The 27,065-nt window shown below is 40.2% G+C and overlaps 1 protein-coding gene across 3 annotated transcripts in view; it reads right to left on the reverse strand.

The window, feature by feature from the left end:
- pcgf5b (polycomb group ring finger 5b) overlaps positions 1–27,065 on the reverse strand; it is a 151,217-nt gene that overhangs the window by 34,505 nt on the left and 89,647 nt on the right. For all 3 annotated transcript variants that reach the window (XM_048550604.2, XM_048550605.1, XM_048550606.1), the window contains exons 4-7: positions 15,345–15,400; positions 10,695–10,754; positions 5,281–5,426; positions 2,341–2,439 (exon numbers count right to left, since the gene is read on the reverse strand). In XM_048550604.2, the coding sequence (XP_048406561.1) occupies positions 2,341–2,439; positions 5,281–5,426; positions 10,695–10,754; positions 15,345–15,400 (361 nt within the window). The remainder of the gene's footprint in view (positions 1–2,340; positions 2,440–5,280; positions 5,427–10,694; positions 10,755–15,344; positions 15,401–27,065) is intronic.

A 27,065-nucleotide genomic window follows, 5' to 3' on the forward strand; every position in this document is an offset into this window, starting at 1 on the left:
TCTATGACTGCTGATGGCCTACAACGTGTTATGACTGCCCAGTCTCGAGTTGCGTGATCTGTTGTAACCTACTCCATCTACACTTGATGATAGTGGTACACAACAGAAAGGAAGGAAACTCCAATGTGAAGATCGGGCTTAATCTCCACAAGAACACTGCAACGGCAATTTTACCATTACTGTTATGAGATGCACTGGTGACTGGTCAATTGGTGAGGACCTAGTTAAGCATGTTTTTCCCTCTTTTTGGTTCCATCACCACTTGCGAAACAGCCAGTACAGCAACTGTGATCTTTAGGAGATGGCCAGCTCAGTTAGAAGTGGTATGATTGAGCCATTCTTCACAATGGACATTGAGGATCCATAATCAAGCACATTCTTGCAGCTCTCAGTGCATCTTTCATTAGTATTCAACCTGCTGGAATCCTGATTCATCAGCTGAGTGCTAGGGAAGTGATTTTATATGGTAACAGCAAGAGTTTCCTTGCACATTTTTGACTTATGTCATGAAACTTCATGGAATCCACAGTCAACGTATAGATTCCCAGGATGAGTCCCCCTTATATGTAAACAACCATGTCCATTACTTTTGGTACTGCTGACCTGTTTGTCAGATGGTAACAGTGATGTCTGGAACATTGTGAAGTATGATTCGATGAATATGACTATACCAAGCTGTTGCTTTAACAGGGAGTCTGAAGGGTCAGATCTCTGTATCACTTTACTGAAGCAGTGGCATTTAAGGGTGTGCATATGGTTAATATTACATTGAAAGAGAAGAACATGAGTACGTCATATTGCTCCTAGAATTTAATCTGATATTCGCTGATACCTTGGTTGATCTGTGACCCAACTCCATATACCTGCCTTTGCCCAATACTTCGTAATACCTTTGGAAAACTAATATCTAGTAATCTCAGATCTAAAATTAAATAAATTTAGCATAAATTACTGTTTGCAGAATAGAGTTTAAACTATATCAGTATTTGTGTGCAGAAGTGATCTGGCTGTATTCTTAAAACCACCCTGGCTAGATGAAGGGTAAGGGGAAAAGCAGAAGATGCATAAGAGCAGATTTAGGGATGGGGAATTCATTCGAGCAGTTCTGGCCCACTTTATCTGCTATATTGGGCTATATCCCCAGAAACTGTTATGACAAAGACAAGGGAAATCAAGCTTAAACTGTTTGTTGTTTTTATCTTATAAGATCCTTTATAATAACAGATTCAAACTATGTGTTCCTGTTATTAATTTTCACAGGAAGATGAAATCTGGGATGATGTTTTCTGTTCTAAGTACGTCCATTACCCTATTCCTAATTGGTTACAAAATTATAAACGTATCAGTAAGGTGTCAAAAATATCATTTTTGTAGCAAGTTCACACAGATGATATCGTCTTTCCTCAGCCTCCCTTGTAACAATTATTATGAAGAAGGATTTTGTGCAGTCCAGAATGGCCTATTTCATGTTAACGAGGGCTGGCACTTCATACTCTGGAAAACACCCACAAATCAAATGCAATTACCCATTCAGTCAGTTGAAAGATGCAATGGTGCATTGGTTGGTTTCTCCTTAATTTAAAAAAAACATTTACTTATCATTTCTTAATGACGACAGTGACCTTTTACATTTTAGTGCTTCATATATTGCTATTGAAATCCTATATTAAAAGTCAAGTAATTTGTTGAGACAAATGTAAGACACAAAAATTTAAAAAATATTTTTCCTTTTAAAATAAGTTTAGTAAATCTCAGTTACCAAGGAAAATAAAATGCAGGATCATCTTTAAAAATAGCTGTGCACAAAACCATACATATATTTGAATAATTCCACCGAACAACCGAGAACAGTACTGACGAAGACTGACGGATATGCTGATTGAATCAGATACCAGATTCTCTTCCAATTTTCTTTGTTGAATAAAAAAAACACTAAGCAATAATTCAGTTACTTCAATCTTATTAGGCCTAGAAGAAGCTCTGAGGAAAAACAAACAAATTTATATTCAGGCATATTTTGCTTAAGTTGACACAATAGTCTAAAGTATGTGTCTGTATGTACCATGATCTTGTCAGGCGCATTGGTCTGATCATTCAAAATAAGGATTGTGATCTTTAGCCTTACATGCAGCTACAAAATGTCCGTAAAACAAAATTCTATTTTAAGACGATGAATAACATTTTCAAGACAGAGTCAGAGCATCAAGTGTCTGTGTGTATCAAATGAATGGATAACTAAATTAAACACATTACACTGGTACTCTTTTTCCCATTGTGTACATATACAGAGCAAATGCTCACAAAGTTAAACATTCAACTTATGATCTTTTGCAGTCTCACCTCACAAGTGCTAGGAAGTTTTAATTTCAAACTCAGAAATTTTTTTATAGTTCCCACTGTGACTCTTGTTGAGCAGCGAATAAATTTCTTCATTAAGCCCTGTTGAGGTAAAACAAAAAGAATTCTGTTAGCAGCTAAGGTCCATCATACTAGGTATTGCATTTTGGTCTCTGTTTCTTATGTGCTGAACTTCAAATTCTGATAACCATATGTTGCAGAAAATAACACAAGCTCACTTTGGCTATTCATGAAAAGAAATAAAATTGACCAGTGACCATAGTAAAGTGTAATTATGTTAATGAAGGTAATATAATGAAACTAATTGTTTTCTGGTTACTTCTTGTTGTCCATTGTGGTATGCTGGATGGCAATAGCTTGGAAAAATACATTACTGTACAAGCCCTCCAGCTCTCCCGGCTTCAAGTCCAACCTGCTCCAGAGGAGCGTCATAATATGCCTGAACAGACTAATTGAAAATATCTACAAGCTCCTCTTTGGCTTTTAGATGAAAGAGAAAATCTACTCACGATACACTGTTACAATCTGTTGCATCAAGATTGGTTGGAACATGAATAAAAAAAGGAAACTCTAGGAATCATTGTTGACACGTAAAATAGACTATTTGAGCTTGTTCAGTATTAAAAATCTTGTCTTACATTAAGGATTTTGCTGATTTAAGATGTAGATGTTCTTTTAGTTGCAGGGCTGTGTGGTTGTTAAGTAATTAAAGTGGAGAGATGAGGAGCTGCCACGGGTATGCATGCTCATAAACTGTTTATACACTCATTGGAATGACACACAATCCTTCTATCTGTCTGCAGCAGGAAAACATTCACAAATGGAGGGAGCACAATTTCAGGAGGCTCACCCTCTTTAAGGAGGAGGGTGTTAAAGATGCCAGGAGGACCATGACCAAGCCTGCGTGAAATGGAGAAACTGGAGGATGCCTCCAGACTGCTGTTGATAAACAGATATGCAGGACTAATCCCTGAGGCATTATTTAGAGAAGGAAGGATGCCTCCAGACTGCTGTTGATAAACAGATATGCAGGACTAATCCCTGAGGCATTATTTAGAGAAGGAATTTGCATAACCATCACCAAAGTGTTTCTGCCTTCACTGCGGGCCCCTGCAACATGTCCTAAACTAGAAAGAGACAGCTAATTGTCAGCTCTACTTTTACCCCCATCTCAGCACATAGTGGCTTAGAATCCTTACCATGCCATTCACATGTATCCTCCATCAGCACAGACACATTCACCTGAGCAGATGCACATTCTATATTTGGCTCAGAGTGAGCGTATCACCGACTCATGCCCATGGTTGATAGACAATGTGACAGCCAAAGTTCCTGACACTCAGGTATTTGCTGCAGAACAGACACTTGCTAATTCTCATGTAGATGGATGACAAGCCTCAGGAATCAGAGAGCTGATAGAGATGCAAAGACAGGAAGGAAAACATCTGACAGAAATGCCACAGTGCAAGCACATACTAACGTGAAAGGTGGAAGGTGGAACAGCCTTTCCAAATTCTTCCTGCTTTCATGGTTCTGTCATGTAAGTACTTGACTGTCTCCATGGAAAAGATGTAACTGCAGCGGAGAGTCACGTCCAACAGGATATACAGTAGCTGCCAGATATGTACCCAGAGCATTACTCCATTATGGCAGCCATGGATGCCATGCAGCAATCACTAGGTAAGGGGCTGGGGTGCAGGCGCCCTGACCTCCGTTCAAGTGGGTCCATCTCCTTAAGGAACTGGGGAGATACTGCCATGCACCAACAGGAAAGACGAGATACAGGAAAGACGAGATCCAGCAAGGCACCCTGGAGAGTTGTTGCTAGGACACTCCAAGGGTGCCTGCTGCTCCACCTCTTTTTTAACTGTAACCCCATCACCTCCAGCAGGTTTGGTCATAGAGGCTGAATTTGGGGAACCTGCATTTGTATAGGAGGCTCTCAGCAGGCCAGGGCATTCCAGGCCTCAGAACAACAGAGGATTTTCACCAAAGTAATCAAGGGCAAAACTGTACGGCAGTCAGCAGGCTGCCTGCACCTCAGCTGAGGGTGGGGGACCTGGATCCAAGCATAATGGTATGCAAACAAAAATAAGACATTCAAAAAGCACAATGACAGCACAGGTTTTTAACCACTGTATAGAAGAAAAACAACTGTAAATAAAAGCAAAATTCTGTGGAAGCTGGAAATCTGAAATGCTGGAGAAACTCAACAAGTCTGGCAGAATCTGTGGAAAGAGAAACAGAGTTACCACTTCAAGTCCAGTATGATGGACTGGTGAGATGGTCTTTTAATGGTGTGCAGGTATATGTAAAAGGGCTCCCTAAAATTTGCTGTTAGTAAGGTCAACCCACTTCTAAAGTTCAGAAATATTATGCCTCTTATTATCAGAGCAGTACAGTGGCTCAACAGTTAGTACTGCTGCCTCACAGCATCTGGGACCTGGGCTTGATTCCAGCCTTGGGTGGCTGTCTGTGCAGAGTTTGCAAATTCTCCCTGTGTCTGCATGAGTTTCCTCTGGGTGCCTCAGTTGCCTCCCACAGTTCAAAGATGTGCAGGACTGCGGATTGGTCACAATAAATTGCTCTGTAAGTTGCTTTGGGAAGCATCACAAGATTCCACTCACTATTTCTGACAAGCACTTGCTGAGTGAAAAAAGCATTTAAATCACAATGATATTTCACGAAGAGTTTTAGAAATAGAAGGAGAAGAAAACAGTGTTATGTTCTTAGAATGGACAGTCACAGCCACCTTTGTCTGGCAAGATTTTCAATGGCATTTATCCCCATCATTGGTTCTACATAAATTCTACTGCAAGCCTCAAAGGCATTAAAATCAACACTATTGATTATTTTAACATTCACCAGAAAAACCCCCATTTTAGAGTAAACTCTTAAGTGAAGAAAAAGATGTGTCAATACCTTTACAGTATTATCTCCTGATTGGCCATTGTTGCGAAGGCAATCTAGGCAAATGGCAATCTGTGGATCACTTCTATGATAATCTTGATCTTCTTGGTCCTCTTCCTCTTCTATTTTAGCTTTTTTGGCTTTGGGGCCTTCATTATCTTTTTAGAAGCACAGATAATTATTTTAAAGTATGTTCAATAAATAAGTCATGGCAACAATTTTATCATAAGTGATTTTCTGAGGTGTGATATTTTATTTCCAAAATGTTCTTCTTTATCTCATATAATCATTATAAAATTTGAAAGAATATAGCATCAAATATTCAATGATTTACACAGACCCCTACATGACTGAAAGCTTTGCGATTGAAGTTAATTAGCTGAAAACAGATACGAATTGAAAGAAAATTTCATCAGTTACTGGTTGAATGGTATACTCCTGCTAGTTAATCTTTGATTGTTACTTATAACAGTATAATTTATCGGAAGGGGAAATTGTAGCATTCCATGTTGTATTAAAATTGTTTGTGTGAAATGACTTATTGCTGCCAATATCTTACACACATTTTCTGTGCAGTTGATCAGAGTTAGTTGTTTGCGTACAAATTTCCAAAGCAATTAATTATACTTTGTAAAGTTTCATCTTCATAGAATTCCTTCCCTAGTATGCTTCAAAATGAAACCGCAGGACTTTGCTGGATATCACATATAAAGCACAGCTTTAGTAATAAACACTAATTTGACAACCTCAGTTTGATTTATCATACAGATCATGTGCAACATGAAAACACTGACATCAGGGAAAGAAGTGTTTGTCCCTTGGGCTAGAGTTATGACACAGTGCTAAAACTAAACATAAGCTTTATGCTGCACCAGGCCATTACAGCCGACCTAGCAATATTTGGTCAGGTGTCTGAATGATCCCAGTATAAACATCTTCCACATCTCAACACCAACAACCAAGCATGATTAAAGCTCAATTTATCCTGTCCATGACTTAAGAAACTGTTGTACACTTATTATGCATTTTCTCTTCCTCTTCTTTTTAAGTCTCTTTGCTCTTCATCAGGAGCCTACTGAAGTTGCCATTGGCCTAGTGGACCAAAGGGCTGCTCTCTCATTGGACTGAGGTGACAAGGGTCACTATGCCTCAGGTGAGGGGAGAGGTTGAGAAGGCAGGACCTTCATGGTAATCCCAGTTATTGCAAGAACTGAAGCCACACTGTTGGAATCCATTGTAAACTAGCTGTCCAGCCAAGTGAGCCAAATGACTCCCCATGAGCCTATAATGCCTCATTTAAATAGCAATACAAATAGAAATATGTATGAACGTATGAAATAAGAGCTGAAACAGACCATTCAGATCCTTGGGTCTGTTCATCCATTCAATGAAATCATGGCCAATCTGAATAAAAACCAAAAGAATTGCTGATGCCGTAAATCAGGAACAAAAACAGAAGTTGCAGGAAAAGCTCGGCAGGTCTGGCAGCATCTGTGAGGAAAAAAAATCAGAGTTAACGTTTCGGGTCTGGTGACCCTTTCTCAGAGTAGTTCTGAGGAAGAGTCACCAGACCCAAAATGTTAACTCTGATTTTCTTTTTCTTGACAGACGCTGCCAGACGTGCTGAGCTTTCCCAGCAACTTCTGTTTTTGTTCATGACCAATCTGGTTGTGTTTCTAATACCATATTTCATCTATTCCTGTTAACTGGTGATCCATTAGCCCAACAAAAATCCATTCACTTCTGTGTTAAAAGTACTCAATGACCTCACTTTCACTGCCTTCTCAGGGAGTACATTTCAAAGTTGTACAACCCTTTGAGAGAAAAAATTCTCAACTCTGACCTGAAAAGGCAACTCCTAATTTTGTAACAATGCCTTCTAGTTCTGGACTGATGAACAAAAAGAAATATCCTTCTCACATCCACCTTTTCAAGGCTACTCAGGATCACACACACTTCAATCTGGTCATTCCTCACTCTTCTAAAATGAGATAGAAAGAAGTCCAGCCTGTCCAACAAAAGTCAACCTGCTTATTCCAGGCATCAATCCAGACAACCTCCTCTGAACTGCCTTTAATGCATTAAAATCCTTCCTGAAATAAGGAGACCACAACTGAAGCATAATATCCCTAATTTTATATCCAAATCCTTTTATATTAAACAATACTGTCCATTAACTTTTTATGACTGATGCACAAGACTTTTGCTCAATCAAACTAGCTATATCCATCTGCAACTTCCTTTTCTCTTTTTCATAAAATGCCTTCTTGCCTGTCTCAGTGCCATTCAAGTATTTAGATACCATGTCTTCTCTCCCCTCTATCAACAATCTAAGTCATTGATCTACATTATAAAATGTTAAGGCCCCAGCATAGACCCCTGTGGGCCTCTACTCATCAGAAGGTGCCAATTGGACAAAGAACCGTTGTACATACTCTGTTTTCTGCCAGCCAGTCAATCTTCTATCCATATTAATATTCTACCCCTACACTGTGTGCTTTTATTTTCTGCAATAACCTTTGATGAGGCCACTCATCAACTGCCTTCTGGAAATATAATATAGCACAGCTCCCTTCCCCTACACTTTATCCATATGTCCCTCCTTCAAAAAACTCCAATAAATTGGTTAAACATGGTTTTCTTTTGACAAACCATACTGATTCCTCCTGATTACCTGGAGTTTTTCCAAATGTGCAGTTAAATCTCTTTAATGAACATTCTTCATACATTCTCCGTGTCAGATGTCAAGCTAACTGGCCTAAAACTTCATGTTTTCTGTCTATCTCCCATTATGAACAGGTGGCTATATTTTTTATGTTCCAGTGTGATGGATCCCCAGCTGTATCTAGGGAATTTTGGAAAATTAGCACCAATGCATCTACAATCTCATCAGCAACCTCTTTTAAGATCCAAAGATGATGTCCATTTGGAGTTTGATGTTTGTCAGCCTGCAGCTCCTTCATTTTGCTTGGTAACAGTTCCTTATAATTTCCCTAAGTTGCTCGCTCCCTTTCACTTCCTGATTTGTGCAAATTACTGGAATACTGTTTATATCCCCTGTAATGAACACATAATTAAAATTTGTTCATTTCATCCACCATTTGCTTATTTACTATTGACTCCCCATGCTCACTCTCTAGATCATCAGCACTCACATTAATTACTCTTCTCCTTTTGTACTCATAGAAACTCTTGCTGTTTTTATATTCCTAGCTAACTTCCTCTTAATTTCTTTCTCCTGATAAACCTTTTACTCATTTTCTGCTGTTCTTTATATCTTGCTCATGTCATCCAACTGCCACTTATCTTTTCGCCATTATACACTTTTTCCTTAAGTTTGGTGCTTTCCCTAACTTCTTTAGTTAACCATGCATGGTGGATCCTACCTTTAGATTTCCTCCTTTATTGTAGGAATACATTTAACTCTGGGTATTCTGAAATATCTCTTTAAATGACCTAATATGGTGTCTCTACTGATCTATCCCCAAGCCTAGTACATTAGTTTACCTCAGCTACCTCAACTTTCATTGATATATAATTGCCCTTATTTAATTTAAACTAGACTTAGATACGATCTTGACCTTTTCAAACAGGTTGCAACATTTAATCATGTCGTAGTAGCTGCTACCTAAGCAATGCCTTTATTCCGGGGTCCTTAATTAACTCTGTCACTTAACACAATATGAAATCTAATATAACCTGGCATCTGGGTAGTTCCAAAGTGTGCTGCTCTAAGGAACTATTTTGCAAGCATCCTATGGACTCCTCTTCCAGGCTATTACTGCCAATCTGATTTTTCAAGTTTGGATATAGATGACAGCCACTCATGATTATTGCTGTTCCTTTATCACACACACCCAATATTTCTTCCTGTATGCGTTGTCTCATATTGTGGTTATTGTTAGGGTGCTGTACACCAGTCCCACGAGTGATTTCTTACCCCTACCATTCCTCAAGTCCACCCAAACTATTTCGATATCTTGATCTCCAAAGTCAAGGTCGTTACTAACTATTGCATTAATGTCATCATAAACAGTGCTACCCCTCCACCATTACCTAGCTTATTATTTTTCTTCAATGTCACATACCCCTCAATATTCAGAATTCAAGCATCATCGTCCAGTTACATCTTCGTAATGGCTATCAGATCATGGTTATTTACTTCAATGAGTACTGTTTGCTTGTTTTGTTGTAAATGCTACATGCATTCAGATACAGAACCTTTAGTCTTCTTTCATTGTTATCTTTGTTAAGATTTGATCATGCTTGCTGGCGTATTCCTAAGTTTCTTCCCTCTCTGATCTGCTCTTAGATAATCTATTCTTGCATCTTTGCTATTGATGACTAATTGATGCAAAAGACTGAAGATGATAATTCAACTGCATTAGTTTTTCCAATTGGCAAAATTAACTAGACTTGAATTAATGCTTCCACCTACTACTATCAGTAAGATCCAGCATTTCACAGAGATTCCTGAATGTGAGCAATCTACCTGAATCAAAGTGCTACAAATATTATTGAAAGAAATCTTTCGTGATATTTGATTTTGGAATGCAATTGGCTTGTTTCTAAAATAATTTCACAGCAGTTAAAGAGTCATACAGCAGAGAAATAGATCCTTCTGTCCAACTCGTCTATGACGACAAGGTTTCCCAACCTAAATTAGTTCTGTTTGCCTGTGTTTGACCTATACCTGTCTAAATGTCTTTTAAATGCTGTAATTATACCTGCATCTACTTGTTCCTCTGGCAGGTCATTCCAGGTCACACCATCCTCTGTTGAAAAAGAGTTGCCCCTCACATCTCTTTTAAATCTTTACCCTCTCACTTTAAACTTACCAATTCTAGTTTTGAATTCCCCCACACTAGGGGAAAGACCTTTACTATTCATCTTATCTAAGTCTCTTTTTTTTTAATAAACCTCTATAAGGTCACCCCTTAACCTCCTATACTCCAGGGGAAAAAAGTCCCAGCCTATCCAGCCTCTCCTTATTACTCAAACCCTCCATACATTCAAGTCCTTGCTCATTGTTTTCTCTAAGGTGGGAATTGCTCACTGCATAAAAGAGATTCCTTATTGGTAAGGATGGAAACTGGGAAGACAAATAAGTCCAAATTAAGCATTTGTGCTTGATCATATACAATAGCAGAAAGGTGCATGTGGGGAACGATATTCTCAGTTAAAGGGAGACTGAATGGCTTAAGAGGCCAAAAAAGATCAATAATTTTAAGCAAAGGAAGTGTGGGCTGTTTTAAGCTCCTGAAATACAGAGTTGGAATCATACTAGCTTTAAATTTTCCTCTCTACCAATGGCTACCTTTACGAATCCCCTGAAAATAAATCAAGCTACTCAGAGGCAACAGCAAAGAGTGTATATTAATTGAAGGTTGGTTACAAGACCTTTAGGTCAATTCTGTTCAACTTACCTTCTCCATTCTCTTGTGGTTTATTTTTTTTCCAGAATTCTTCTTCTTGCCGCTTTTCCACTGGCCAAAAGAACATAAGTATTCGTTAAAATTGTTAACATATTTTTCAATTAACAAGTTAAAAAGTTTCAAAGCCAACATAGTAGGATTTCATTTCATGATACGCCTCCAGGTGGAAAAGTGAGATCCCACGAAGATTTTTGTTTTACCAAACATCACTAAATGTTAAATGTTTTAAGAGGAACTCAAAGGGATGTTTTCGTTTTCATCAAGCCAATTACTTTGTAGAATAAACAGCACCAGGCAAGGTACTGGGTGCATGACAGCTTTCTTCCAAAGTTTCTATGCAATCCCAACACATTAACTTTGTTGAAAGAAAGACAAGCAATCAGGAGGTGTTCACACTTCACAAGCATTGAGATGGCTGCAGAAAGGGCAGAGCAGCAAATATTTTATTAATCCAGTTTGAGAATATGTAAAGCTCATCAAAATGGCACAGCAAAGATTTATCATGTCAAAAGATGCTTCTCATCTATTGATGTCTCACGGTTTTTGTTTTAGGGCTAGGCTCAGCAAACAACGACACAGTTTTTCAATAAATGGACAGCTTGCAAGCACATGAACCTTCACTGGTAGCTCCTGCCTAACAACCTGAAGTAAAACAGCAAAATAATTATCTGCTTTTTCAAACACCCATCTAGCACTATAATATCTGCTACATTTGGTGTAACAGTTTAAGTTCTGTAAATATAATTTCCAGTTTCAATTTTTGTGTGTTGCAAATATGCATTCCAACAAATATGCAAACCTATTATTTTTACAAAGCTACTGAACACTTACAATTCAGAATTTCCATCATTATGGCATTTGAATGCTCATATGTATGTTGGAAATACACACATTTAGTATAACAGCACTATATTGTTGCAGCTACCCTTTAAAACAAAAAGGCACTTAAAACTTCATCTCCTAAACAAACTTAAAGGACAGACTGTACATGGGTGGCACTGTGGCTCACTGGTTAGCACTGCTGCCTCATAGCGCCAGGGACCCAAATTCAATTCCATCCACAGGCAACGTTCTCCCTGTGTCTGCATGGGTTTTTTTTTGGGTGCTCCAGTTTCCTCCCACAGTCCAAAGATGTGCAAATTAGATGGTTTCAGAGATAGTAGGAACTGCAGATGCTGGAGAATCCGTTATAACTGTAGAGCTAGATGAACACAGCAGGCCAAGCAGCAGAGGAGCAGGAAGGCTGACATTTCAGTCTAGGCCATGCTTAAAAAAAAATTCTCATAGAATTCAGGGATGTGTGGGTTAAGAGCATTAGCCATGGGAAATGGGTTACAGGATAACAGGATGGGTCTGGGTGGGATGCTTTTCAGAGAGTTGATGTGAACTTGTTGGGCTGAATAGCCTGTTTCCACACCATATGGATTCTATGAAATATTTATAGATTCCATGCATAGATGTTCAGCGACGTACACTGCACTTTTGCGTGGAATTGATAGAAAATTGCATCTTGAATGCAACTCATTTGTACTGAGAAACCCTCTGCAACCATTCCCTCTCACATCAGCCTGGTCTCCTGCCTCTCTTTCTCTACAGGGAACATAATCACATGCAGGTTCCAATCACAAGCAGAAGCCACACGTTTTACTGGATTTGGAACCATGGCCAGAAGTTTTTAGGGTGGATTGATGGCCCACCAGCCCTGCCACTCAATTGTCTGCTCTGCAGCTATGACGTGCTGTGAGCAGCCTGAATTGGGATTCCGCTCCTCAGTGGAGGGAAATCCACAGGCCAGCCAATCTGTAGAGCCAGCACTACCAGAAGCACTGAGAGGTTGATACTGGATGCTGTTGGGACTGCTGCCAGTCTCAAAAAGTAAGTCCAAGGGGTCCCTAACTGAGGAAAATCCATGGTATTGAGCAAGGAGGATTTTGTCACCTAGTGAAAGGAAGGGAGAGTACGGTGGCTTTAGCAGATATCTCGGAAGTAGGGGTGGGAGGAGTGTCCTATCCAATCTGCAAAAGGTATCCCCCTCAGGGATAGTATTACCCTTCCTCCCTGCCCTATTAAAAACACAGGCTGCTTGCTCCCACTCACCTGCCTATGCCAACAATGTTATAGCATGGGCAGCATATATATTAATAAGCTCAAATTACTTTTAATAATATATTTAAATGTAGCATGCAGGCTGCCAATTTCACCAACTATGTTCTGGGGACGCATTCAGGGGAATACAGGAAGGTTGCTGGCTGGGCACTTGCCCCATTTTGTGTGAATCCTTCCAAAACCACACTTGGCAGTGCCATATAGAATCCAGTCCTATATTGCTGTTCCTTCACAATGCTAAATCAAAAGCCTGCAGCTTCCTTTCTTACAGTACTGCAGGTGTGCCTATGCCAGACAGATTGAAACAAGAAGGTAGCTCACTATTAATTTTTCCAATGCTAGTGTTGTCAGCAATCCACACATCCCATCAATGGGAAAATATACTTCTGATCTATCTCCACGCTACTGCAACAATTCTTAGTGATGATAAAAATGAATTCAAGTTTTGTAATGTAAAATTGCACAATTTTCTCTTGAATATCATCTAATCAAAATTTAGCATTTAGATTAGATTAGATTAGATTAGATTCCCTACAGTGTGGAAACAGGCCCTTCGGCCCAACAAGTCCACACTGCTTCTTGCAGCATCCCACCCAGACCCATCCCCCTATAACCCACAGACCCCTGAACACTACGGGCAATTTAGCACGGCCAATCCGCCTAGCCTGCATATCTTTGGATTGTGGGAGGAAACCAGAGCACCCGGAGAAAACCCACGCAGACACGGAGAGAATGTACAAACTCCGCACAGACAGTTGCCCGAGGGTGGAGTCGAACCCGGGTCCCTGGTGCTGTGAGGCTGCAGTGCTAACCACTGAGCCACCGTGCCGCCCATTTATGTGCACCCCTTTTTAGTTACATAGCACCTGGGCTTGTTTTAATCTAGAAAGAAGGCAAAGTAGGAGTAAAAACGTGATAGAGGTCAATGGACTGCTTTCTACTTTGTTTGTTCACTTATTCACAAAGTACTTCTTTTAAGTATTTTAACAAGGAAAGGATAAAGCGGCCTTTAGTAAGCCAAGTCGGCACTAAGCTGGTTTCACAAATAAATGCCCTTTTTGTCAATGACATCAATAACTTTCACATCAGAAATCACAAATTTGAACTCTGCTCCGTTATTTTCATTTTTAAGTGGATGTTGTCTTTGATTTCTGAAGTAGAAAGCAGTGTCATTATTCAAAAAGCAAACAATGCACACCTCAGTAGCAAAACATACACATATCTCAATTCAATGCAGCAAACTTTGCTTTAATATTTCACCAGCAACAGATTTGAATCACAATCTACATTGACAATCATCAGCGACAAAACAACTTTTTGGAGTGAGTGCTGTGGGTGGCTGTATTGCTCATACTGCAATGTTTGCCTCAAAGAGTAGTATAACATGCATTTCACATTAGTTTCTCCTAAACAGTCAACTCCCAAACTCAGCTGTTCCTTCAAGGAGGAACTGAACAAAGACCATGCACTTCTCTGTGGAGAAAATGTATTACGATCCCAGCTTTAGTGCCACTGTCAGATGGCTATATGTCGGGGGCAAATGAAAGCAACAAATAAATATTAATTTTAAAATTTGCTTGGAAAATATTAATTAATGGGACTGATGCTTGGCTATTTGTCAGAAAAAACAAACATATAATCCAAACTAGCCATTGTCTCTGCAACTACTTAAAAATACCTATTGTTTGAGATTATAAATATGGGTACTTAGAACATGGCTAAGTTAATAATTGTGCAAAATTGAAATTTTCAAAAGTATTTCTAAAGCTTTGTAAAGCAATAGAGATACAGCATGGAAATAGATCCTTCAGCCCAATTTGTCCAAGCCAACCAGATATCCTAAATAAATCTAGTCCCGTTTGCCTGCATTTGGCTCATATCCCTCTGAACCCTTTCTATTCATATACCCAAACCGATGTATTTTAAATGTTGAATTGTACCAGCCTCCACCGCTTTCTCTAGCAGCTCATTCCACACGTGCACCACCCTCTGGGTGAAAATGTTGGCCTTTAGGTATCTTTTAAATCTTTCTCCTCTTACCTTAAACCTATGATCTATAGTTTTGGACTCTCCAACCCCGTGGAAAAGACCTTGTCTATTAACCCTATTCATGGCCCTTGTGATTTTATAAATCTCTATAAGGTCATTCCTCAGTCTCCGACGCTCCAGGGAAAACAGACCCAGCCTATTCAGCCTCTTCCTAAAGCTTAAACCCTCCAACTCTGGCAACATGCTGAGTAACTCTTTTCTGAACCCTTTCAAGTTTCACAACATCCTTCCTACAGCAAAGAGACCAGAACTGCACACAGTATTCCAAAAGTGGCCTAACAAATGACTTGTACAGCTGCAACATGACTTCCCAACTCCTACACTCAATGCACTGATCAATAAAGGCTGGCATACCAAACACCTTCTTCATCATTCTGTCTAACTGGTGTGGTGTACAGAATCTTTAGCTGATCGGATATTTAATAGGATTGTGTCTATTAAACATTTGAATGATCAATTAAGAATTTCATGGATCTTTTCACTTACTTTCCTTAAGACCAGGCACCAACTTAAATATAATTTCTTCGAGTGTATTGTCCAACCTGGAAAAAACAGATTAAGAGATCACAGTTAGCTCAAGAAATAATGCTACACGGACATAATTGTCAATCTGAAAAGTTATTCGTAAAGTTTCATGCACAATAACTCAGTTCAAAGGAATAATTAATACATCTAACTTCGTTTTCCTGATGGGTATTTATATGAGCAGTGCCACACCACACAATTGTATTTTAACTGGATACCACTGAGCTGCACAACAATTGCAATGTATATTTGACAAACCTTCCACCTTTTTCAACGGTTTGGATTCATTGAAGAGCTGTTACCATTTGGGGGTGAAGGAGAGGGGTCAATAGCAGGAAGGACGCTTTACCACTGACTGGTATTCTTTATTTTTGCGGCCTCGTTTTTCGTTTGCATCAAGTGAGTGTGCATGTGCTTCAGGGCAAAGTGATCCATGCATAACTAAAATACAGTAAAGCAGTAAGCGACTTATTTCAAATGTTAGTATACCTGGAGGTAAACAGCACATATTCAGCACTTTTTGTAGGACAAATTGTTATTGCATGGTTCAGGTTATTATGTCATGCAAAATATGATTTAGGCACCATGGCATTAAAATAAAATTTTCACAGGCTGTGGGCTTCACTAGCTGGGCTACCATTTGTTACTCCTCTCCAATTGCCTTTTATAAGGTTGTGGTGAGCTGTCTTCGTAATCTGTTGCAATCAAAAAGGTGCACATACAGTACTGTTAGAAACTGAATACCAGGAAATTTTCCCTAACAACAGTGAAGGAATGGTAATAAAATTCCAAGTCAGAATGGTGTGTCGCTTGGAGAGGAACCGGTGAATGGTGATGTTTCTATGCATTTGCTTCAATGTCATTCTATCTAACTGATAGAGGTCACAGGTTTGGAAGGCTCTGTGCATTGTTGGTGGAGTGAGTGAATACTTAAAGTAGCCTTCAAATGAACTGCTTTGTCCTGGATGGTGTGGAACTTCCCGAGTACTACTGGAGCTGTACTTGTCATGACAAAGGAAAGTATTCCACGACATTCCGGACATGTGTCTTGTAGATGGTAGATAGACTTGAGAGTCAGAAGGAATTATTAACCACTGAATTTTGACCTGCTCTTGCAGCCACATGATTTATACGGTTGGTCCAGTTCATCTTCTGACCATTGTTACCCCAGGATGTTGATAGTGGGGAATTCAGCAATCATAATGCCACTGGGTAACAAGGTGGTTGGATTTTCTCTTATTTGAGATGGTCATTATTCGGCACACGTATGAAACGAATAATGGTTAGCGATGAATGTTATCCACATCTTACTGCATAAGATTGTGAACTGCTTCAGCATGAGGAGTCACAAATGAATACTGTGCAATCATCAGCGAACATCCCATTTCTGGCTTTATGATGAAGGAAAGATCACTCACACAGCAGTTGAATATTGTTGGACCCAGGTCACTTCCCTGAAGAATTACTGCTGTGATTTCCTGGGGCTGAGATAACTGACAACTATATCATCTTCCTTTGTGCTAGGCACAACTCAACCCAACAGAGTATTTATTCCTTGATTCCCAGTGACTTCATTTTTGTTGGGGGTCTTTGATGCCAAATTCAGTAAAGTGCAGTCTTGATGTCAAGGATAGTAACCATCGCCTCGCTTCATTTAAAATACTGTGTACAGTTCTGGCTCTCTTGCACCATGGGTGATATCGAGGCCACTGAAAAGTTGCAGTGAAGGGACTCAAGAAAATTTCCCTGTTTAAAGATACCTTAGCTAGCCAAATAGCCTTAAAGCTCCTTTGTATGTGTGCTATAGAGAACCATAGATTCCCAATTTAGGTTCATAAAATAACAAATAAAGTGACTACATTTTGCAGACACTAACAAATTACTTCTCTTTGCTAAGTTGGAAGAGTCACGGATGGTGCATTCGAATTACTCAAGGTAAGAAACAGATTAGACGTCCTGTTCTCCTGCATCACAACCCCCTTAATGCTCAGTTTATGAGTTCTGAACGCTTATAAGTACTAAAAATATGTTTCCAAACTTACTTTCCTACCGTGTCTTGCACTTTGATCTGTTGTTTTACTTTTCTCAGGGGACGACAGAACTCAATGCATAACGGCTTCACAACATATATAGGACAAGCTAGTTGGACCAGCCAATGTTACCTGCCTGACAATCTTATCACTCACTGTCTTCTTAGAGGAAGAAAGGCACATGGAGGAGCTTTAATTGGACAAGTGGCTAAAATTCAGAACACAATGATGAATGATCTTAACCAATTCAACTCTCCATACTTTAACTGCAAGTCAAGTTTCCCGACAGTGAGTGTTGTGATGTCTTTTGGCATACTTACCACCTAAAGGCCAGCTTGCCAGAATTAAGTTTACCTTTCCAATTAAGTTCTGTGCAAGTGAACAATTTGGTTTTCAGCTATCCGACTGCTGATTTATCCTCGTTGGGGAGTGTTCACCTATGCCATGCCATGGTTAAAAACAGTTGATGATATTCAAAATTGCACAGGACAGAAAGGACAATCAAGGGACAGAAGCTGAAATGTAATGAGCACAGGTCCAGGACAGTGACCAAGGGTGAAGCTATCTGGTCAAAGCAGGCAAGCTGACTGGGGAAGGGTGGAAGGGCCAGAATGCCTAACTGCAAGCATCCACTCCCAGACTCTGCATGATACCTCTGGCTTGCAGGGTGTTTGTCCAGGCACCCTTTAAATATGATAGCAGGGTCTTCAACCACAGGAGGTACTGTCACGGATGAGGATTTCTAGCTTGCTCCTGCTGCAAAATCCTACTCATGCATCCAGGTGTACTGAGTGGAAAATAGCACAATTAAACAAGAACAGCCAATCAATAAACAATCAGAAGTGATGCAAACTTTTATACCTGATGTGGGACTTAGAATCTGAATGGTAGAATTCACCTCAAATTGGTCATAATTCCGAAATTAAAAACAAACAAAATAACACTGCATTAGGCCAATTTATAGAATATTTATTGATTTATATTTTTTCAAGAAGAATAAATCTCATCATGCTAAATAGGCTTAGTAAAATGCCATACTTGATCCTCACAAGAACAAAGGACAAAGAAAATTACAGCACAGGAACAGGCCCTTCGGCCCACCAAGCCTGCGTCGATCCAGATCCTCTATCTAAACCTGTTGTCTATTTTCCAAGGATCTGTATTCCTCTGCTCCCTGCCCATTCATGTATATGTCTAGATATATCTTAAATTACACTAACATGCCCACCTGTACCACCTCTGCTGGCAACGCGTTCCAGGCACCCCCCCATCCTCTGCGTAAAGAACTTTCCATGCATATCTCCCTTAAACTTTTCTCCCCTCACCTTGAAATCGTGACCCCTAGTAATTGAGTCCCCAACTCTGGGAAAAAGCTTCCTGCTATCCACCCCATTTATACCTATCATGATTCTGTAGACCTCAATCAGGTGCCCCCTCAACCTCCATATTTCTAATGTAAATAATCCTAATCTACTCAACCTCGCTTCATATCTAGCACCCTCCACACCAGGCAACATCCTGGTGAACCTCCTCTGCAAAGTGTCCACATCCTTTTGGTAATGTGGCGACCAGAACTGTACACAGTATTCCAAATATGGTCGAACGAAAGTCCTACACAACTGTAACATGACCTGCCAACTCTTGTAATCAATACCCCGTCCGATGAATGAAAGCCTGCCATACATCTTGTTGACTATTCTATCGACCTGTGTTGCCACCCTCATGGTACAAAGGACCTGAACACCGAGATCTCTCTGTACATCAATTTTCCCCAGGGATTTTCCATTTACCATGTAATTCGCTCTTGAATTGGATCTTCCAAAATGCATCACCTTGCATTTGCCTGGATTGAACTCCACCTGCCATTTCTCCGCCCAACTCTCCAATCAATCTATATTCTGCAGCATTCTCCGACAATTTTCTTCACTATCTGCCACTCCACCAATCTTAGAGTCATTTGCAAACTTACTAATCAGACCATCTATACCTTCCTCCAGATAATTTATGTATATCACAAACAACAGTGGTCCCAACACAGATCCCTGTGGAACACCACTAGTCATAGTTCTCCATTTTGAGAAACTCCCTTCCACTACAACTCTCTGTCTGCTGTTGCCCAGCCAGTTCTCTATCCATCTAGCTAGTACACCCTAGACCCCATGAGACTTCACTTTCTTCATTAGCCTACCATGGGGACCTTATCAAACGCCTTAATGAAGTCCATGCATATGACATCTACCGCCCTTCCACATGTATCAACTTTGTCGCTTCCTTAAAGAATTCTATCAAGTTGGAAAACATGACCTTTCCTGCACAAAACCATGCTGCCTATCATTAATAAGCCCATTTTCTTCCAAATGTAAACAGATCCTATTCCTCAGTATCTTCTCCAGCAGCTTCCCCACCACTGACGTCAGGCTCACTGGTCTATAATTACCTGGATTATCCTTGCTACCCTTCTTAAACAAGGGGACGACATTAGCAATTCTCTAGTTCTCCAGGGCCTCACTTGTTCTCAAGGATGCTGCAAAGATATATGTTAAGGCCCCAGCTATTTCCTCTCAGTAACCTGGGATAGATCCCATCTGGACCTGGAGACTTGTCCACCCGCATGCCATTTCGAACACCCAACACTTCCCCCCTCTTATGCCAACTTGACCTAGAGTAATCAAACGTCTATGCCTAACCTTAAAATCTGTCATGTCCGTCTCCTTGGTGAAAACAATTGCAAAGTACTTGTTAAGAATCTCACTCATTTTCTCTGACTCCTCGCATAACTTCCCTCCTTTGTCTTTGAGTGGGCCAAACCTTTCTCTACTTACCCTCTTGCTCCTTATGTATTCATAAAAGGCTTTGGGATTTTCCTTAACCCTGTTTGCTAAAGATATTTCATGACCCCTTTTAGCCCTCTTAATTCCTCATTTCAAATTGGTCCTACATTCCCAATATTCTTCCAAAGCTTCGTCTGTTTTCAGTCACCTAGACGTTATGTATGCTTCATTTTTCCTCATTGCTAGTCTCACAATTTCGCCTGTCATCCATGGCTCCCTAATCTTGCCCTTTCTATCCCTCATTTTCTCAGGGACATGTCTGTCTGGCACTCTAATCAACCTCTTTTTGAAAGCCTCCCACATATCAAACGTGGATTTACCCTCAAACAGCTGCTCCCAATCCACATACCCCAGCTCCTGCTGAATTTTGCTATAGTTGGCCTTCCCCCAAGTCAGCACTGTTCCTTTAGGACCACTCCTGTCTTCGTCCATCAGTATTCTAAGACTTACAGAATTGTGATCATTATTCCCGAAGTAATCCCCTACTGAAACTTCAACTTCAACCACCTAGCTGGGCACATTCCCCAAAACCAGGTCCAGTATGGCCCCTTCCCTGCTCTAGAAAACCCTCCTGGATGCTCCTTACAAATTCTGCTCTATCTAAACCCCAAACACACAGTGAATCCCAGTCAATGTTGGGGAAATTAAAATCTCCCATCACCACCACCCTGTTGCTCCTACACCTTTCCATAATCTGTCTACATATTTTGTGCCTCTGTCTCACACTCGCTGTTGGGAGGCCTGTGGTACAGCCCCAACATTGTTACCGTACCCTTCCTATTTCTAAGCTCTGCCCATATTGCCTTACTGCTTGAGTCCTCCGTAGTGTCCTCCTTCAGCACAGCTGTAATATCGTCTTTGACCAGTAATGCAACTCCTTCACCCCTTTTACTACCCTCTCTATCTTGCCTGAAGCAACTATATTCTGAAATTGAGTTGCTATTCTTGCCCTGAGTTGCTATTCTTGCCCTTCCCTCAACCGAGTCTCAGTAAGCAATAACATCATACTCTCAGGTACTAATCCAAGCCCTAAGTTCATCTGCCTTTCCTACTACACTTCTCACATTAAAACAAATGCACCTCAGACCATCTGTCCCTTTGCGTTCATCATCTGCTCTCTGCCTACTCTTCCCCTTAGTCACACTAACTTCATCATTTAGTTCCTTACAGGGTTTAGTTACTAAGAATCATCTCATTGATTTCAGACAAGTCTGGCCACATAACTTACTGAACCACGGTCAACAGCCATGACAATGCACTCAAATTTCTCAGTGAGGCTATAACCAATCCAACTATGTCAAATTGGAGATGAGTTTATGCAGTAAACTTCAGGGTGGCATAATCCCGATCACGTACACACTTCTTCCTCTTCCCATCAGCTAAAAAGGAGTCGGTGCTCATCTGGAACTGAATTACTGACAATATTCTGCTTGAAGAAGAAACTATGTTACGATGTGGAATAATTTTCTTTGTCCTTTTCTATTAAGTTGAATAAGTAAATATGGAGCCTTTCATAACACCTTAAATGGAAGGAGAAAATCAATATTAGCTGTCTCTCAATTCAAGGACAACACTGTTGTGAGTTTCTGCTGTGGGTCTTCATGTGACTGAACAGGCCAATTCTCAGCATGTAGATCTTTGATCACTTTTCGCTGGAAATTCCAGGAAGTAGCAGGATCCAGAATGCAGGATTTGCTTCTTTTTTGTTTCCTTCTCTGCTGCCCCTCCGCCTCTTCAGGATGAAACAGCTTGATGGATAAGTTATCGTCATTTTGAATGATTGGTATGAGTTTGCTATCGATCATTAATGGCAATCTGCCGCGCTTCAAGGAAAACTTCAGAGTGTCTTTGGAGCATTTTCTTTGTCCTTTCCTGGATCAGTGACCTTTTGAGAGGTGAGAAAACAACTGTTGGTAGGGAAAATACTTAGCAGCCATCCAAACATAGAATCCATTCTATGGTTCCTGATGAAGGGTCCAGGCATGAAACATTGACTTTCCTGCTCCTCTGATGTTGCCTGACCTGGTGTGCTCCTCCAGCTCCACATTTTATCGACATAGAATCCATTCTATCATAGAGGATTTTGCAGGGGTTTTGGCTGAAGAGCTGGCCTCAAGAGGGACACCTGTTTTTGTGTTTGTTTGATAGTCCCTCTATTGAGTCCAGAGAATACAGCAAAGGCATTGCTGATGGAATTTCCCAGATGCTCCTACGTGTTGTTGATCCACAGTCCAAGTCTCACTGTGGTACATGAATTGACAGTAATTGCTCTGGACAATAAGACTTTAGTTGATTCGCAGAGGTCTTTGTTGTCAAATACTTGCCGCTGTAGTTGAGAAATTGAATTTCATATTTGAAGATTTTTCAGACTGGTTGTGAACATCTTTTTGGAATTCATCTCTTCAGTCAGGTTGATTGATCTGAGTCTTGAAAACAAAAAACGCTGGAAATTACAACATGTCAGGAGAGACAAAGAGACAGCAAGCTAACATTTTGGGTCTAGATGACTCTTCAGAGTTATGATGAGGAGTTATCTAGTCTTGAAATGTTAGGTTGCTCTCTTTCCACGGATGCTGCCTGGCCTGCTGTGATTTCCAGCATTTTTTGCTTTCAGTTCAGATTCGACCATCTAAGGTAATTTGCTCCTTGATCTTAGGCTTGTTGGAGTTTTGGTTTTTACGATGTCTTTGTGCTATGTTAATTACTTAATGAACAAATTGATGATCTAGCTAGCAGGCATCAGTTTCCCATGTGAAATGAGCGAAATAAGTATTACTCAAATCTTTGATTTTGATTTAGAATGCCTCCATGTGGTGTTTTAAATGGTACAAGAACATACCTCAAAAGAGAAAAGGCTACAAGTGAGCTACTGAAGTTTATTTTATAGAACTTTCTAGTCAGGCATTGAACCATCTACACAAAGAATAGCATTAAATTAGTACAAAAGCATTTCTGATTTAGAAAAAATTCTAAGTGAAGGAGGTGCCTTATTCCTGTTTGAAATATTAGATGTTTCAAACTAAGGCATTTAAACATTTCAGGATGTAGTCAGAGAAATAATTTGGTAAATTGGCTTTACATAATAAATGTTCTGCATTTTAAATTGCCTTTTACATTGCTCGAAATGCCATTGAGTCAGAGGTAAAATTTTAAGGCACATTAATTGGTTTCCTGGTGAATCTTAAATTTTAACTTTTTAAATCACAATCTTGTTCTAGGTTACTTCTAACAGCAGTCAGAAGAAGCCCTGAAAGTAGTTTACCACAAAGTTTTCTATAACTAGTTTCACATTCACCACTTAAATGAAATTACAGGGATCACCCACTGGTTAAGCTGCCAGATGGTGATGTGCCACATTTTACCAGTAAAGTGTGGTTTCTCCCATTTTTGTCTGACTTGTGTTGCCAGTACCAGATGAGTCAGACCCTGTCTGATTCTGTTTCATGTGAAACTTAGCGTTTAGCACCAGACAATAAACATGTTTCTCATCTATTAGCAAATGGCTGTGACAAACTTTTAACATGGTAGACAGAAGGGTTAAATGCTTATAGTTTGTCACATGAATTTATCTGACACTGTTATCTTCTCATGCCTGCTTGCACATTTGCATTGAGTCACCTTAATCTGTTGACAAAATTGAAGGTGTGCTGCTTACATTTGTACACATGCAATACACATGCCATGTACATTTCTCCATTATGATCATTATATTAAGTGTATTCTAAAATATGTCGTAGTTCTGATGCTAACAAAGTATTTCCAAAAGCTAGGTGCAGTAATATATTAAGCAAGTTGAAATGGAACACTGATGGAAAATGTGCTGAGAAAATGTTTCATGGGAAACTGCATTGTGTCTGTATAGTTTGTCATTTTATTTCAAAGTGCTTTGTGTTACTTAACAGCTGAATGACCTGGCTAATTTCCACTGGTGGGTCTACAATCAATGATTCAGGTTTCCGTTTTGTACTGCATATAATCAAAAAATAGGCTGGTAACATACTCTATCAAAATTGGATTGGACACTGTGTCATGGTGGCTGCAAGGCGCCTCCCCTACACTGTTTTGTTTTGTCATCTCTTCAATATTCTAGGGTAGGGCGAAGAAAATGCCATAAAAACATTTTGAAGTTGTTCTTGAAGCATGACACCAATATCTGGTAAAAACTTACTACCAATTGTTCTAAGGAAAACCACCCAACTTTTGTCGTCTTTCTTCATAGCTGTCAAGCTCCAGTCCAGACAAAAATTTGGTAAATCTCCTTTGAACCTGCTCTAGAGCAATCACATTATTCCTGTATGTGGCAAACAAACTGCACTCAGACCTCCAGCTGTGGCTTAAATAATGTCTTATACAGCTTCATCATAATCTGCCTGCACTTGTATTCCTTAACATGCCTTCTTGACTACCTTATCCACTTGTCCTGCTGCCTTCAAGAATCTATGGGCATGCACACTAAGGAGTAAAATTAATTTAACAATGTCCTGCCCATCTGACCAGCTTATCTACATCATCCTATAGCCTGAGGATTTCCTCCTTGCTGATTATCATGCCAATTTTCATAATCGCCTGCAAAATTACTGATCAAGCTACCTACATGTTTAAATTACTAATGTACACTACAAAAGCAAAGGACCCAGTACCAAATCCTGCAGTACACTCACTGAAACAGACTATCGGTTACAAAAGCAACTGAGTTACATGGCTTTTCTCTCCCATGCTTCTTGATTAATGTAACCACATTAACTGCCCTCCTGTCCTCTAACACCTCACCTGTGTCCAGGGAGGATTTGAAAATGAACGTCAGAGTCCGCACAATCTCCTCCCTGGCCTCGCATGGTATCCTAGGTTACATTTTATCTGGGCCTGGGGACTTGTCCTATTTTAAATGCAGCTATACCTCCTCCCACTCACTTATAATTTGTTCAAGTATGTCACAGTCCTCTGTCCTGATTTATATACCTATATCATTCTTCTCTATTGTGAATACAAATGTAAGGTACTCATTTAAAGTCTTACCTAGATAATAAAGTGTGAAGCTGGATGAACACAGCAGGCTAAGCAGCATCTCAGGAGCACAAAAGCTGACGTTTCGGGCCTGGACCCTACATCAGAGAGGGGGATGGGGTGAGGGTTCTGGAATAAATAGGGAGAGAGGGGGAAGCGGACCGAAGATGGAGAGAAAAAGAAGATAGGTGGAGAGGAGAGTATAGGTGGGGAGGTAGGGTGGGGATAGGTCAGTCCAGGGAAGACGGACAGGTCAAGGAGGTGGGATGAGGTTAGTAGGTAGGAAATGGAGGTGTGGCTTGGGGTGGGAGGAAGGGATGGGTGAGATGAAGAACAGGTTAGGGAGGCAGAGACAGGCTGGGCTGGTTTTGGGATGCAGTGGGGGGAGGGGATGAGCTGGGCTGGTTTTGGGATGCGGTGGGGGAAAGGGAGATTTTGAAGCTGGTGAAGTCCACATTGATACCATTGGGCTGCAGGGTTCCCAAGCTGAATATGAGTTGCTGTTCCTGTAACCTTCTGGTGGCATCATTGTGGCACTGCAGGAGGCCCATGATGGACATGTCATCTAAAGAATGGGAGGGGGAGTGGAAATGGTTTGCGACTGGGAGGTGCAGTTGTTTATTGCAAACCGAGCGGAGGTGTTCTGCAAAGCGGTCCCCAAGCCGTTGCTTGGTTTCCCCAATGTAGAGGAAGCCACACCGGGTACAATGGTAAAGTCTTACCAATATCATCCAACTCCATACGTTGTTTGTCACTTAAGCTCCTAAAGAATTTCAACCTTTTCCTAGTTGGATTCTTGTCCTGATTTAGAGAATACCTTTGGATTTTTCTCTATCTTACCCATCAGTGTTTTTCATGACTCCTCTTCTCTTTCCTAATTAATTTTTCAAACAACCCAAATAGTAGTCTATAAGCAGCTCCCCTTTTCCTTGTCTGATCCTGTAAATTCCTTGATATCCAGGGTTCTCTGGAATTTTTGATCCCACTCTTCACCTTTACAGACAGGCCCTGAACGATTGTTCTTTTCTTTTTGAAAGAGTCCCACTGCTCTGATGTAGATGTTGCTATAATTTGCTGCTCCCAGTCCATTCCTGTCTTTTCATGTTAAAATTGGCTTTGCCCCAACTCAAAACCTTTATTTCTCTCCATCTTTGTTCTTTTCCATGGCTACCTTAAAGCTTATCGAAGTTATGGCTACAATCACCAAAATGCTTTCCCAGTGACACTTCTAGTTGCCGAGCTTCATTCTTTAAGATTATGTTCAGCACTGCCTCATTGCTTGTTGCATTTTTGACTGGGTGCTTGAGCAGCTTTACTGGATACACTTTAAGAATTCCATTACCTTTAAGCCTTTCAGACTTTGTCTGTATCAGTTTATACGGGGGCACTTGAAAAGCCCTGCTACAATTACTCTATTGATTTTACATGTCTGAAATTTTCTACAACCCCTGGCTGTTTTGGGGTTTATAGTAAACTCCCAAAAATGAATGAGAGTATCCACTTCAGTTGAGGGCCCTTCTAATATGTCATTTCTCCTAATTCAATTAATGGACTCCATGATCAATATTTGGAACACCATCTACTGATTTACATTCCTCCGTGTCTTGCCTAAAGATTCTATATTTCATAATATTGAGCTGTGAACCTTATTCCTCCCTCAGTAAAGTCTTTGTGATAGCAATAATGTCTTACTCATCAGGTGCTAAACAACATCTCAATCTATCTTGCAAAATTCCTTGCATTAAAATAGTTATGGAGTCTGTCACATTGGCTTGGCGTTTCTTCTACATTTGTCTACTCATGGCCTAATACTGCAC

The sequence above is a fragment of the Stegostoma tigrinum genome, chromosome 20 (genome assembly GCF_030684315.1).
Source record: "Stegostoma tigrinum isolate sSteTig4 chromosome 20, sSteTig4.hap1, whole genome shotgun sequence".
Classification (NCBI taxonomy): domain Eukaryota; kingdom Metazoa; phylum Chordata; class Chondrichthyes; order Orectolobiformes; family Stegostomatidae; genus Stegostoma; species Stegostoma tigrinum.